A 14985-nucleotide genomic window follows, 5' to 3' on the forward strand; every position below is an offset into this window, starting at 1 on the left:
TTTCTCCCGTAAGTTTCTGTTCCACTGATCTATCTGTCCTAATGACAGTACTATACGACCCTGTCTTAATTACGAGGATTTATATGAATTCTTAATATCAGGTAATGTTAACTTTCCAACTATGTGTTTTTAAACATCATTTTGTCTGTTATAGGTCCTTTGCGTTTTTGTATGAGTTTTAGGGGAAAAAGCTTGTCAATTTCTACAGAAAAATCTGGTAGAATTTTTATTGGCATTGCATTGAACCCATAGACTAACTTGGGGAGAACTAACAACCCACAAACAAGGCATCTCTCTCCATTTATTTCGGTTTTAATTTCTCTCAGCAGTATTTTATAGGTCATGTGTACAAATATTTCACATCTTTGTCAGATTTATCCCTAAGTATTTCATATCTGGAGGCTATTGTAAATGGTATCTTTTAATTAGAATTTCTGGTTGCTATTTGGCTACATATATAGTTGATTTTTGTATATTGCTCTTGTATCCTACAACTTGCTAAAAACTCACTTACTAAAAGAAAAATGAGGGAAAAAATATATATTCATTGTGTTGGAGCAAGTCTTTAATGCTTAGCCAGGCCATTCTGACCTAGAGAATTCCATGGACTGTACAGTCCATGGGGTCACAGAGTTGGACACAACTAAGCGACTTTCACTTTCAGGCCATATACAACTGTGCCTTAGCCTTTGGTTCTTGCTGTGTGGAGCCTGAATCCTAGGCAGAAATGAAAACTTAAGTGTTTTCTCAGGCATTTTTGAGCAAATATCCAACCCTGAGCATGTGTTATGCTTTAACACCCCAAATGATCATTTCAGTTGATGTAGAAAAAGAAAGATTCCACAACCTTTCATGATAAAAACTCAATAAAATAGAAAAGGAGACTACTTCCACACAATAAAAGCCATATATGACAAGCCCACAGTGAACATAATACCCAGTTACTTTTGCTTTAAGATCAGAACAAGGCAAGGGATGTCCACTTTCAACATTTTTAATCAACATAGTCAGAGCCATTAGGCTATAAAAGAAATAAAAGGCATTCAAACTGGAAAGAAAGAAGTAAAAATTATGTTTGCAGGTGAGTGATCTTATATGTAAAAAATCTTAAAGACTACCAAAAAGCTGTTAGAATTAATAAATGACTTCAGCAAAGTAGCAGGATACAAAGTCAATACACAAAAATCAGTTGTATTTCTATACACAGTGAACCATCTGAAAAGGAAATTACAAAAATTATTTAATTTATAATGGCATCAAAAAGACTAAAATACCTGGCAATTAACCAAGGAGGTTAATTGCAGAGTTCCAAAGAATAGCAAGGAGAGAGGAAAAAATCCTCCTCAGTGATCAGTGCAAAGAAACAGAGGAAAACAATAGAATGGGAAAGAGTAGAGATCTCTTCAAGAAAATTAGAGATACCAAGGGAACATTTCATGCAAAGATGGGCTCAATGAAAGACATAAATGGTATGGACCTAACAGAAGCACAAAATATTAAGAAGAGGTGGCAAGAATACACAGAAGAACTATACAAAAAAGATCTTCATGACCCAGATAATCACGATGGTGTGATCACTCTCCTAGAGCCAGACATCCTAGAATGCAAAGTCAAGTGGGCCTTGGGAAGCATCACTACAAACAAATCTAGTGGAGGTGATCAGAATTCGAGTTGAGCTGTTTCAAATCCTAAGAGATGATGTTGTGCAGGTGCTGCACTCAGTATGCCAGCAAATCTGGAAAACTCAGCAGTGGCCAGGACTGGAAAAGGTCCGTTTTCATTCCAGCGCCAGAGAATGCTCAAACTACCGCACAACTGCACTCGTGTCACATGCTAGCAAAGTAATGCTCAACATTCTCCAAGCCAGGCTTCAATAGTACAGTAACTGTGAACTTCCAGATGTTCAAGCTGGATTTAGAAAAGGCAGAGGAACCAGAGATCAAATTGCCAACATCTGTTGGATCATTGAAAAAGCAGGAGAGTTCCAGAAAAACACTATTTCTGCTTTATTGACTATGCCAAAGCCTTTGACTGTGTGGATCACAACAAACTGTGGGAAAATATTCAAGAGATGAGAATACCAGACCATCTTACCTGCCTCTTGAGAAATCTATATGCAGGTCAAGAAGCAACAGTTAGAAATGGACATGGAACAACAGACTAGTTCCAGATCAGGAAAGGAGTGCATCAAAGCTGTATATTGTCACCCTGCTTATTTAATTATATGCAGAGTACATCATGAGAAACGCTGGATTAGATGAAGCACAAGTTGGAATCAAGACTGCGGGGAGAAATATCAATAACCTCAGATATGCAGATGACACCACCCTTTCGGCAGAAAGCAAAGAACTAAAGAGCCTCTTGATCAAAGTGAAAGAGGAAAGTGAAAAAGTTGGCTTAAAACTCAACATTCAGAAAACTAAGATCATGGCATCTGTCCCACCACTTCATGGCAAATAGATGGGGAAACAGTGACAGACTTTATTTTGGGGGGCTCCAAAATCACTACAGACGGCGACTGCAACCATGAAATTAAAAGACACTTGCTCTTTGGAAAAAAAGCTATGGCCAATCTAGACAACATACTAAAAAGCAGAGACATTACCTTGCCAACAAAGGTCCATCTAGTCGAAGCTATGGTTTTTCCAGTAGTCAATATGGATGTGAGAGTTGGACTATAAAGATAGATGAGTGCTGAAGAATTGATACTTTTGAACTGTGGTGTTGGAGAAGACTCTTTAGAGTTCCTTGGACTGCAAGGAGATCCATCCAGTTCATCCTAAAGGAAAGCAGTCCTGAATATTCACTGGAAGGACTGATGCTGAAACTCCAATACTTTGGCCACCTAATGCAATGAACTGACTCATTTGAAAAGACCCTCATGCTGGGAAAGACTGAAGGTGAAAGGAGAAGGGGATGACAGAGGATGAGGTGGTTGGATGGCATCACCGACTTGATGGACCTGAGTTTGAGCTGGCTCCGGGAGTTGGTGATGGACAGGGAGAACTGGTGTGCTGCAGTCCATAGGGTTGCAAAAAATCGGACACGACTGAGCAACTGAACTGAACTGAATTGACCAAGGAGGTGAAAGACATGTATGATGAAAACTGTTAGGTTAGCCAAAAAGCACATTTGAGTTTTTCCATAAGATGATACCAAAAAAAAAGAAAAAAAAACTTTTTGGCCAACCCAGTGCCAAACACTGCTGAAAGAAGTTATAGGCATAAATAAATGGAAACACATCCCATGATCATGGATTCAGTACAGTTCAGTCGCTCAGTCGTGTCCAACTCTTTGTGACTCCATGAATCACAGCACGCCAGGCCTCCCTGTCCATCACCAACTCCCGGAGTTCATCCAAACTCACGTGCATCGAGTCGGTGATGCCATCCAGCCATCTCATCCTCTGTCGTCCCCTTCTCCTCCTGCCCCCAATCCCTCCCAGCATCAGGGTCTTTTCCAATGAGTCAACTCTTCTCATGAGGTGGCCAAACTACTGGAGTTTCAGCTTCAGCATCAGTAAAACTTAATATTGTTAAAATATCAGTAGCACCCAAAGCAATCTATAGATTCTAGCAATCCCTAAAATCTCAAGAACCTTTATGCAGAAATAGAAAAGCCCTATAACTCATGGGATCTCAAGGAATCCCAAACAGGCAAAACAACTTTGAAAAAGAACAAAACTATAGGACTCACACATCCTAGATTCAAAACCTACTGCAAAGTTATAGTAATCAAGCCAGTGTTGACATAAAAGAGATAAGACATATAGATCAAAGGAATAGAATAGAAAGCCTAGAAATAAACCCTTGAATATATAAGCAGATGATTTTTGACAAGGGTGCCAAGGCCATTCATTGGGGAATGGACAGTCTTTTCAACAAATGGTGCTGGGAAAACTGGATATCCACATACAAAAGGAGGAAGTTTGACCCTTACCTGTCACTGTATACAAAAATTTAACTCAAGATGGATCAAGGACCTAAATGTAAGACCTAAAAAATTAAATTCTTAGAAAAACAGGACAAAAGCTTCAAGAGACACTGAATTTGGCAATAATTTCTTAGACATGACACCAAAGGCATAGGCAACAAAAGAAAGTATAGACAAATTGGACTTCATGAAAATTTAAAGCAATGCAGAGGACACAGGTTTGATCCCTGGTCTGGGAACTAAGATCCCACATGTCAGCAGCTAAGCCCATATGTCAAGACAACTGGAGCCCATGCACCGAACTACTCAGCCCAACAACCAATGCAACCAAAACCAAATAGTTACGCAAAAGAGACACTATCAACAGAGCGAAAAAGCAACCAACAGAATGGGAGAAAATATTTCCAAATCAGTCTGATGAGGGATTAATACCTAGAATATATAGAGAACTCCTAAAACAACACACATACAAAACCTGATTCAAAATGGGCAAAGGACTTGAATAGACATTTCTCCAAAAAAGATATGTAAATGGCCAATAAGCACATGAAAAGATACCCAACATCACTAATCCCTGGGGAAATAGCAAATCAAAATTACAATGAGATAACCACTTTTTACCCATTAGGATGGCTTGGACTTCCTTGGTGGTCCAATAGTTGAGAATTCACCTACCAACACAGGGGACACAGTTTGACCCCTGGTCTGGGAAGGTTCCACATGCTGCGGAGCAACAGCCCGGCGCCACAACTGCAAGCCCAGCCTCTACAAGAGAAGCCACGGCAGCAAGGAGCCCACACACCGCAACCAGAGTGGCCCCCGCTCACCACAACTAGAGCAAAGCCACATACAGCAATGAAGACCCAGCGCAGCCAGAAATACATGAAACATTTTTTCAAAAAAAGCAAAAAAGTGTTGGGTAAGGATATGGAGAAATTGGAACCCTTGTGCACTATTTATTGGTGGGACTGTAAAATGTTAAAGGCACTGTGGAAAACAGTAATGCAGGCTCCTCAAAAAAGAAAGAATGGAATTACCATATGACTCAGTGATTCCAGGCAGTCTTAAAGAGGTATTTGTAAATCCATGTTTAGAGTAGCATTATTCGCAACAGTTAAAATGTGAAAGCCACCCAAGTGTCCATCAACCAATGACTGGATCAACTGAACGTGTCTATACATACAATGGGACATTAATAAGGCCTAGAAAGGAAGGAAATTGTGCAGCCTGCTACAACGTGGATGACCCCTGAGAGCATTATGCTAACTGATAATAAGCCAGTCACAAAAAGACAAATACTGTTATGATTCCACTTACATTAGGTAGAGCAGTCAAGATCACAAAGAGACACAAAAGGTATAACGATAGTTGTCAGGGGTTGGGGAGAACGAGGAGTTATTTAATAGCTGTAGAGTTTCAGACTTAAAAGATGAGGAGAGATGGGACTGGATGGTGTTGATGGCTGAACAGCAGTGTGAGTGTATTCAGTACCACTGAACTGTACACTTAAAAATGGTTAAGATAATACATTTTTTGTTATGTGTGTTTTAACTCAGTAAGAAAAAGGAAATTAGTATCAACAAGAGAATATATAAACGAGGTATAATTCATGTAATGGAGTGAAAGTGAATGAGCTGTAGGGTACCACAGGTGAATCTTACAGTGCTGATGAAAAAAGACACAAAAGAACATACCCAGGATGACCATTCACCTAAAGTTCAAAAGCAGACAAATTTTACTGTATAAAGAGGCATACATGGAATGGTAAGATTCAAAGTGAAAACAGTTCAAATGAATAACAAAAGATGACCTCTAGCGGTTCCGAGTCTTAGCACTACCTCAAAAATCACCTGGGATGGGGCAGCTTGGTAAGAATACTGGGGCATGTTGCCATCCCTTCTCAAGGGAATCTTCCTGACCCAGGGAGGGATTCAACCCAGGTCTCCTGCATTGCAGGCAGATTCTTTACTGTCTTAGCCACTAGGGAAGCCCTTTAAAAATCTACCCACGTCTATGTTCTACACCCTCAAGTTCACGATTTCATCATGTCTATGATGCCGGCCCTGGCTCAGCTGGTAAAGAATCTGCCTGCAATGCAGGAGACCTGGGTTCAATCCCTGGGTTGGGACGATCCCCTGGAGAAGGGAAAGGCTACCCACTCCAGTATTCCGGCCTAGAGAGTTCCATGGACTGTATAGTCCATGGGGTCCAAAGAGTCCGACATGACTGAGCGACTTTCACTTTCTCTTTAAGATGCGTCTCTAGGCATCCAGTTACAAATCTCCTGGTGTTTCTCTTTTTCTCTGGGAGTGTGGGGCACACAAACCCTGCAGCCTGTGGAATCTTAGTTCCCCGACCAGGGATTGAATCTGCTCCCTCAGCAGTGAAAACGCAGAGTCCTATCCACTGGACCACCAGGGAGTTCCCTCCAGGTGTTTCTAATGAGGGGAAAAAGTTGAAGATGCTGCCTGCTCTAAGGTGGAGCAAGAGGGCTGTGACTGGGAGAGGCCTCTGGGTGCTGGCAGTGGTTTTCCTTGCCCTGTGGGGAGTTTCACAGGTGTTGGCTGTATAATTTTCCACTCTACTGTTCTTTTATGCCCTTATCCATAGGTTAGCTCTTCTCTTTCTCCACAGCATACACATAGGTGTTCCAGGGCCCACAGCTCACAGTTCTTACTTGGAGTTGCTTATCTACAAAGTACTCCACACGGCAGGGCCGGTCCAAAGTAGTTGTGTCCTTGTGGCCGAGCTGTCCATATTTACCTAAAGTGAAATGAGCCCCTTTGCCATCCTCTGCTGGGCCCTGTGGCTTCTCCCCTCCAGGAAGGAAAATCAGCCCATTGACCGAAGCGCTGGGCTTAGGCCACCACTCCGCTGCTGTCTGCTCCGTGAGTTCAGACCAGCAGCATAGAGCCAGGCAAATCCTCCAGGCTCCCCACTCCTAAAGCTCAGATGCCCAGAGATTTTCATTCTACCTTTTTCTCTTCCCAGGGCCAGACCACAAGAGGTCACAGAGATGCTGGCGAGATATTCCCTTGGGATACATACTTTTTCAGGAAGGTAGATGGGAAATACTGATACTTCCTGTTTCTCTGAGCTCTGCCCCTCTGAGTGTGCCTAGATCTGTTCCAGAGAAGGGAACAGATGGCTTTTCAGTCCAGTGGTCGTGCTGAGACCCCTGTTTCCGCTTCTCTTCACAGCTGTTGTCACTTGCCCGCTACCCGCAGGTCTTTTCCTCCCCTTAGTTTAAGCATCACAAAAGCAAACCCTTTACTTACCCCAGCCCCAGGTGTAGAGCTCCCCCGTTCCTGCAACCGAAAGGACAGTAAAGGGGCTGTTGCCATGCTCTGACAGGGCATGAGTCCAGCTCAGCCTGCCACAACCCACAGCCAGCGCACTGTGGCCGTTGTGCGATTTGTTTGGCAGAGCAACACATATTCTCTCTCCTTTTTTAACAATCGTTACATGTCAGGAAGATCCCTTGGAGAAGGGCATGGCAACCCACTCCTCTGTCCAGAAAATCCCATGGGCAGAGGAGCCTGGCAGGCTACAGAGCGTCAAAGAGAGTCGCAAAGAGTCGGACACAGCTGAAGCGACTTAGCACACAGCATGCACACAGGCTAGTCACGTTCGGGGTGGTAAAGGATCCGGACTGAACAAGTTCACCTTGCTATACACCCAACGGCTATGACTCACAGCCAAATCTGGAGTCTCAGGAGCAGGGTTGGGCAGACCCTCATCCGATGCAAGGCTGGCAAACACTAGCCTCCCCCCAGAACCTTCGGGGCCTGACAGGCTGGGTAGCCTCTGTGAAAGACCCCAGGGAGTGAGGCTGCTAGTCTTTTAAGGGACCACACCCTTTCCTGCAGCCGCCAGCTAGACAGTGTGCAGAGGGGGCTTCCTGCGCCATCCTGAACCAGCCTATCTGGCCCCACTCACTTGTCAGCACTGCCGTGTGCCGGGATCCGCAGCTGACCTTGACTGCCTCTGAGCCCGGGCTGAGATCCAGTAAAGCTGGGAACGGCTGGACCGCTATGAAGGGGGCAGGGGCTCCATCCTCACCCGCAGAGACTCTCTTCACTTCGGAACCATCTTCATCCAGTCCTGAGGCTTCAGAGAAGCAGTAAGAGTTATGATGATAATGATGGTGAACACTCACTGAGACCTGATCTACACCTCGATCATAAAAAATAATAAACCTCATTTATACACACAATAGCTGAAGCCCCTACTCTAGCTCCAAAGCTGTCGCTTGCAACCCCGAATTCCCTGGGAAGTGCTGGAGCTGACAGGCTTGTGGGGTGTGCCGCAAGGACACTGGCATCAGCCTTGCCGTGCTCCCTCTCATAAGGGGTTCAGAGTCCTTCAGTGTGTCCTGGGGTCCCAAGGATATCGCATACCGCTTCTGAGCCCTGTAGCTCTCAAGCCAGCCTATGGCCAGGAGGCAGGAATAACAGAAATGTGTGGAAATCAACAACTGACTCTCACCAACAGACTTGTGGTTGCCGAGGAGGAGGGGGTAGGGGAGGGATGGATTGGGAGTTTGGAGTTAGCAGATACAAGCTATTATATATAGAATGGAAAATACAATAAGGTCCTAATCTGTAGCACAGGGAACTATATTCAATATCCTGTGATAAACTGTAATGGAAAAATATAAAAAAGAATGTATGTGTAGGTATAACTGAATCACGTGGCCATACAGCACAAGGTAACGCAACAGTGCAAATCAATTGCACTTCAATAAAATAAATTTTTAACAAAATCGACCCTCACCTTCTCCTGCAGTTGTCTTTCCATCTTCTGCCAGGCTCTTAGTGGGTAGGGCCAGCTGCCCTGATTCATTCCAGCCCCAGATATAAATATCTCCTGTCTCTGAGGCAGAGAGAATAGGGTCCCATTAAACAGACTCAGATCACCCCTGGATCTATCCACACTCCCTGTACGAGTGTGGCTCCTGACAGACAACGCTTGCCTGCCCCACCCAAGTCAGCCTTCCAGATTAAGTACCTCCCTCAGGGCCCAGCAGCTTCCTTGTCTCAGCAGGACCTTTCTTTCCTCCTTAAGTGCATTCAGTCACCCTATTTTTTTTTTTTTTTGGTCACCCTATTCTTAAAGGACACCTCTTATTAGGCTTTCCTCTCCAGGGTCACTTTTCCCCTTTGTTGTTAACTCCCAGCTCCCACCTCCAACATGCAATTTGGAAATGAGTCCCTGGAAGTTCCCTAGTATCTTTCTTTCACATTCACTGAGCCCAGGCTCCTTTCTTCAGCCCTACCCATCACTGGTCCTGTAGACCTTTTTTAAAAAATGTGTTTGTTTTTTAAATTGACACAGCATTGATTTAATTGACACAGCATGAAACTTTTGTGTAAGTTTCATGTATACAACATTGCGTGTATTTTGACATTGCGTGTAAGTTTCATGTACACATTTTGCGTGTATGTACTACAGTTCGCTTATCACCAAAAGGTCAGTTTCCATCTGTCGCCATACAGTTGACCCATTACACCCTCTCCCATCCCCGAAGGCCTCTAGAAGCTCTCAACATTGCTTGCCTCCTCCCACAACACTATATAGTTTGTTGGCTGGAGCAAGAGCCTTAATGCTAAAAATTCACTAACAGTAGTAGCTGGTTTTATCAAGTGTTTAATCCGTGCCAGTGTTTTAAGCACCATATATCCACTCTACTCCAGAGAAACTTGAGCGGTGAGGTGTCCTGCCCAAGATCACGAGCGGCAGACTGATGCTGATGTGAACCTGGGAGGTCTAGTTTGAAGCAGCAGTGCTCCAACCACATGACACTGAGGCCTCAAACTCTTTTTGGACCTTAGTGTGAGACTTTCCATTGCGCTCTCTTTCTGGTCCTCTCGTCTCCTTCCTCCTGCCCAGCAGTTCTCAAGCCTGGCTGCCAACCCAGGCCCATTAGAATAGGGAGGGGAGAGTGCAGGCCTAAGTTATTTTTAAAGATCCCGAGTGAAACCATGCCCCACGGAGTTAACAGAAGGTGATAACTAAGGAGAAATTCTTGAACTTTCCTTGGAGAACAGATGAGGAACACACTATTAAAACTCCTTTGCTTACTGTAAAGTGCCTTCATTAAGTTCACTTTGGTTATTTTTCTTTCTATTTTTCCCTTAATTGCATACAGTTTCATATAACCCAGCTGTTTCACAGGAACTTGGAGTTAGCAAAAGCCAGCTGGAGACTAGATGGGACCACTGACCCCAAAACTGGGTCTGTGCACGTGGCCAGTGAGTGGCGCTCTGATATCAGAAGGCTCGAAAACTCCACCCTCAGATCATGCTAATTGCCTCTTTTGTACCCCCCACCCCCACCCCACCCCCGCTGCTGCCTGCGTGCCTTGTGGGATCTTAGTTCCCTGATCAGGGATTGAACCCAGCAGTGAAAGCTCCGTGTCCTAACCACTGGACTGCCAGGGAAGTCCCAAAGCGCCTCCACTTTGAAATCTACAGAACCATGTTGACTCAGGTATGCCTGCTCATAACACTGATTACCTCACCTTCTTCCCTACCTCCAATCACCTTTCTCCATGCCTAAGACCACCTGGCTTATGCCATAAATAACCCAAACCCTTCAAGGTGGCAGATTGGGGGCTTATTCTCCTATCTCCTCACTTGGCTGCCTTGTGAATAAACTCACTCTTGGCTATCAACCTTGGTGTCTCAGTGTTCGGCTGGCTGCACAACCCGACCTGGTCAGTAACAATATTAAGTAGTGACCAGAGCCCCTGATGCAGATCCTTGCAAAAATCATTTACCACCAGCCCCACCCGACAGCCTAGCTATCAGCTGCACCTGGATCTCCTGCCAGAGGGGTGAACACAATCTCAAGGGACACTCATTCCCATCCTGGATGACCAGCCACGGCACCAACAGAGCTCACAATGACCACCATCCTCCTCCAGGTGGGCCTCCCAGTGTCCACCCTGTGCCACGCATTACAGCCACCTGGGCAGCTGCTACCTTTCTTCTCTGTCCTCCTTGACTGCCCCTCACCCCTCCATTCTCCCTTGGGGACCAAAATGATAGCCCTGGATGGAGGCAGATGGATGGGAGGGGTAGTGAGACCAGAAGACGGGAAACAACTGCCAACAGTCCCGATTGTGAGGGTGGTGATGAAGGGGCGGCGGGGCAGGCGCTGAATCTGAGGCATTTGGGAGTCAGGAATGACTGGGCTGATGGATGCAGGATTAGCTTGGAAGGAGGCCTGGCTAGGCCACCCATCAGATGGGGAGAGGAGGAGGAAGGTTTGGCGCCTGCAAGATCCTGAGCTGGTTTTGGAAAAGCCCTAGGTCACTCACCACTCAGGCACACAGAATGCCAGCCACCTGCGGCGACTTCAGCCATGCGTAGGCCCTGCAGCGCCTCCAACAGCCTGGGCTCTGGCTCTGGCTCCAGGGTCCCGTGGCCCAGCTGTCCATGCCTGAGGAAAGGAGGTCCCAATCAGCTACAGTCACACCAAGAGGTCTCCTCCGTCCTTGCCCAATCACTCCCTCCAGCCACCTGTATGCTGACCTCCCACTCCGAGGTCACATTTACCGACCCGTAAACCGCGGCATCCCAGCAAAAGCCCAGCGGGCCCACCTGGCCAAGTCCCACTCACCTGCCCGAGCCCCAGGAGAACACCTGGCCCGCGGCGTCCAGCAACAACGCGTGCTCGGCGCCCAGCTCCAGCCGACGCGCCCGCAGCGTGGGGGCCAGAGGCCGGTAGAAGGACGGCCGCGGGCTCACGTAGGCGCGAGCGCAGGGCAGCAGCGGCAGCAGCCCCGCCTGGGTCTCATCACGGTTGGGTCCGTGTTCTGCCTCCTGCACGGCGTGAGACCAGAGGGGCTCCCCGCGCAGCGCCGAACCGGGCGCCCAGGCCTGCAGTTCCGCCCCGGCTCCCGGCCCCGCGCGCAGCAGCACCAGGAGCTCCTCCGACGCGCACGCGTCCGTGTATCCGTCCGCCGCGCCGCCCGCCGCGCCAGACAGCTGCACCCGGCCTCCACCTGCCGGGGGCGGAGAGCGGGCTGGGGACGGAGGGGGCGGCGCGTGCGCCGGGGGCCGGGGCGGGGACGGAGGGGGCGCTCACGGGTCACGAAGGCTGTGTAGCTCCAGCTCGCGCTCACGCGGCAGACGTCGACGCTGCCGCCCGGCATCCTCACCGGCTCGGGGCTGTGTACCTGGCGCCCGAGCCCCGAGCCCAGCGCTTGCCCGAAGCCGCAGAAACCGAAGCCGAACCAGGTCCCGCGACGCTCCTCGTCCATGCCCCGCAGCGTCTTTGGCTGGCTGCGACCTGGCTGGAGCGGCCGGCTAGACAGAGGGTTCGGGCAAGAACCCGGAGAGATTGTTTCAGACGAGCCCTTGCGAGACACTGCAGCTGCCTTACGGGTTAAAAGGGGGAAAAGCCACCACAGAGGCACACGACGTGCATTCCATCGGCGTTCGCTGAGCGGGCGTCCTTACCAGACTTAGAACGATTCGGAGCTGTGTTAAGTGGGGCCCTTTCCCTGTCCCTCCTTTTTGACTCAAGCATATTCACTGTCCCACAAAGTGGGCACCAGGTAGTTAAATAGCCTCTCCTTTAGGCATCGGACTAGGAAACTGAGTCCTTCCCACTCCAAATTCCCAATGTCAGACACATTATCCCATGTAATCCTGGGAACTAGAATTGTCTCCGTTTGACAGTGGAGACTCAGAGAAACTGACCCTTACACAAGCAGGTAACAGCACCGAGAGGGGCAGAAGGCTGAACTCAAGATACATCATTTCCCACCAGTGAAAGGCAAAGGCAACGCCCTGTAAGGGGCAGGACCGGTTCCAGGGCTCACGTTTGCCTCTGCAGCTAGCAACACCTCTGTCCTTAGCCAACTGACTTGAGCTCTTCTCAGTCCAGTTCAGTTTCTTCAGTTGTACAAAGCTGGGCAGCAGGGGCGGGTGATGTTTGTACCTACCTTGTGGAATTGCTATGAACAGATACAAATAAAGGTTTCAAGTGCTGGCACATAGCGAAGTAAGCACACAGTGTCAGCTTGTTAAATCCAGTATTTAAGAGTTGATAAATTTTTTTAAATGGTCACTGGGTTTTTAGGGACCTATGTAAACACAGTTTCAACTGGACCTTGTCTACTCATTTATTTATCTCACACGCATTTTATCGATCCTTTTTGTCGTTGTTCAGTCGCTAAGTCATGTCAGACTCTGCGACCCTATGGACCCCATGGACTGCATTGATCCTTATTCTAAGGCAATGAGGAGCACTGCTGTCTGCTTTCAAGGCCCTCACGCATAAATGGGCAAACAGAGGCAGAGTCCGGTGACACGGTGTTGCCCCTTTCTGCGTTTAACTCTTTGAAGCCACATCCTGCCTGGGCTCCTACCCCTTTTGGGCCAGTCCCAGCCCAAGAAGGCCTCTGACCTTAATCCTGACCCTGTGTCCTCCACCCCCTCAGGCAGCTCGATCCGATGGGCCGTCTAGAGGGAGTAAAGGCCGAGAGGCAGGGCAGCCACCAGGAACCGGTCGACAGCCGGACCAGGACTCGGCTGGCAGCCAGGAAGGAAAGGTTTGAAGTGCCGCGCCCTGAGCCAAGCGCCCATTGGCTTTGGAAGCCTCCCCGGGGCCAATCGCTGGAGAGCGGCGTGACCTCCCCGAGCAGGGCGGGCGGCAATGGACGTGCTCACCTGGGTTCGAGCAATTCCGGCCGCGGCCTGTTCAGCCCTAACTCGGTCGAACCGGTCCCGAGGCCTCCGCTAGGCCGAGGCGGCCCTGGGCAGGGAGTGGGCCAAATCCCCGGCGGGCGTGGCTCGAAACGGAGGTTGGACCAGATGGTCCCGCCCCCCGCAAGCTCGCACGGGGCCGCGGAGCCCGAATTACAAGCATCTGGGGGACACTCACAAAGAACTAAGGGGTCGGCTATGAGCGACCCCAGGGACGAGTGCTGCCAGTCCTTCTTTTTAGTCTGGGACGGCGACAGCTCGCTCCTAACTCGCGTGGGTCTGCTGCCCAACATGCCGCAGTCGTACTAGGCGGGCGGCGGGCAGCTTTTACCAGCCATTGGCTCTGGAGTCTGTCACTTACCTCCGTGAGCCAATGAGAGTCAAGCTGGGCTTGGCCCGCAGAGCGGAAGCAGGCGCTCTGGGACCATCGGTCCAGCCAGGTGGGGGTGCATGCGGCGGCCAGCTCCAACCCGGCTCAGCTACTGGGGTTCTCGTCAGCGTTTTCCCAACCCTAGATCCCGAGTTCTCCCTGACTGGGGGCCGTTGAGAACTCTCACTACAAAGGCAGAAGTACTGAAAGGCCTATTAGCTCAGATATGCAGATGACACCACCGTAAAGCAGAAAGCGAAGAATAACTAAAGAGCCTCTTGATGAAAGCGAAAGAGAGTGAAAAAGTTGGTTTAAAACTCAACATTCAGAAAACTAACATCCCAGCATCCAGTCCCATCACTTCATGGCAAACAGATGGGGAAGCAATGGAAAACAGTGACAAGACTATTTCTGGGGGCTCCAAAATCATGGCAGACGGTGACTGCAGCCATGAAAATAAAAGACTCTTGCTCCTTGGAAGAAAAGCTGTGACCAACCTAGGCAGCGTATTATAAAGCAGAGACATTACTTTGCCAACAAAGGTCCATCTAGTCCAAGCTACGGTTTTTCCAGTAGTCATGTATGGATGTGAGCATTAAACTATAAAAAAACCTGACCACCGAAGAACCGATGCTTTTGAACTGTGGTGTTGGAGAAGACTCTTGAGACCTGGACTTCAAGGAGATCCAACAAGTCCATCCAAAAGGAAATCAGTCCTGAATATTCATTGGAAGGACTGATGCTGAAGCTGAAACTCTGATACTCTGGCCACCTGATGCAAAAAACTGACTCACTGGGAAAGATTGGAGGAGAAGGGCAACAGATGGACATGAGTTTGAGTAAACTCCGGGAGTTGGTGATGGACAGGGAGGCCTGGTGTGCTGCAGTCCATGGGATCACAAAGAGTTGGACAAGACTGAGCGACTGAACTGAATGCATTTATATCCATGTAACTAAATACTG

The 14985-nt window shown here is 48.1% G+C and overlaps 1 protein-coding gene across 8 annotated transcripts in view; it reads right to left on the reverse strand.

Moving 5' to 3' along the window:
• The window catches only part of RCCD1 (RCC1 domain containing 1), a 25197-nt gene extending 11470 nt beyond the window's left edge, over positions 1-13727 (reverse strand). For 2 of the 8 annotated variants that reach the window (XM_042235096.2, XM_060401653.1), the window contains exons 1-7: positions 13617-13727; positions 12028-12248; positions 11560-11944; positions 11258-11379; positions 8710-8808; positions 7910-8043; positions 7212-7241 (exon numbers count right to left, since the gene is read on the reverse strand). In XM_042235096.2, coding sequence (XP_042091030.1) covers positions 7212-7241; positions 7910-8043; positions 8710-8808; positions 11258-11379; positions 11560-11944; positions 12028-12202 — 945 coding nt within the window. In that variant the 5' untranslated portion in view covers positions 12203-12248; positions 13617-13727. Of the gene's footprint in view, positions 1-5645; positions 6697-7211; positions 7242-7872; positions 8044-8709; positions 8809-11257; positions 11380-11559; positions 11945-12027; positions 12902-13616 lie in introns of those variants that run through there. The other 6 variants (XM_042235094.2, XM_042235095.2, XM_042235097.1 and 3 more) reach the window with 5 other exon arrangements.
• Between the last annotated feature and the right edge of the window lie 1258 nt (positions 13728-14985).

The sequence above is a fragment of the Ovis aries genome, chromosome 18 (genome assembly GCF_016772045.2).
Source record: "Ovis aries strain OAR_USU_Benz2616 breed Rambouillet chromosome 18, ARS-UI_Ramb_v3.0, whole genome shotgun sequence".
Lineage (NCBI taxonomy): Eukaryota > Metazoa > Chordata > Mammalia > Artiodactyla > Bovidae > Ovis > Ovis aries.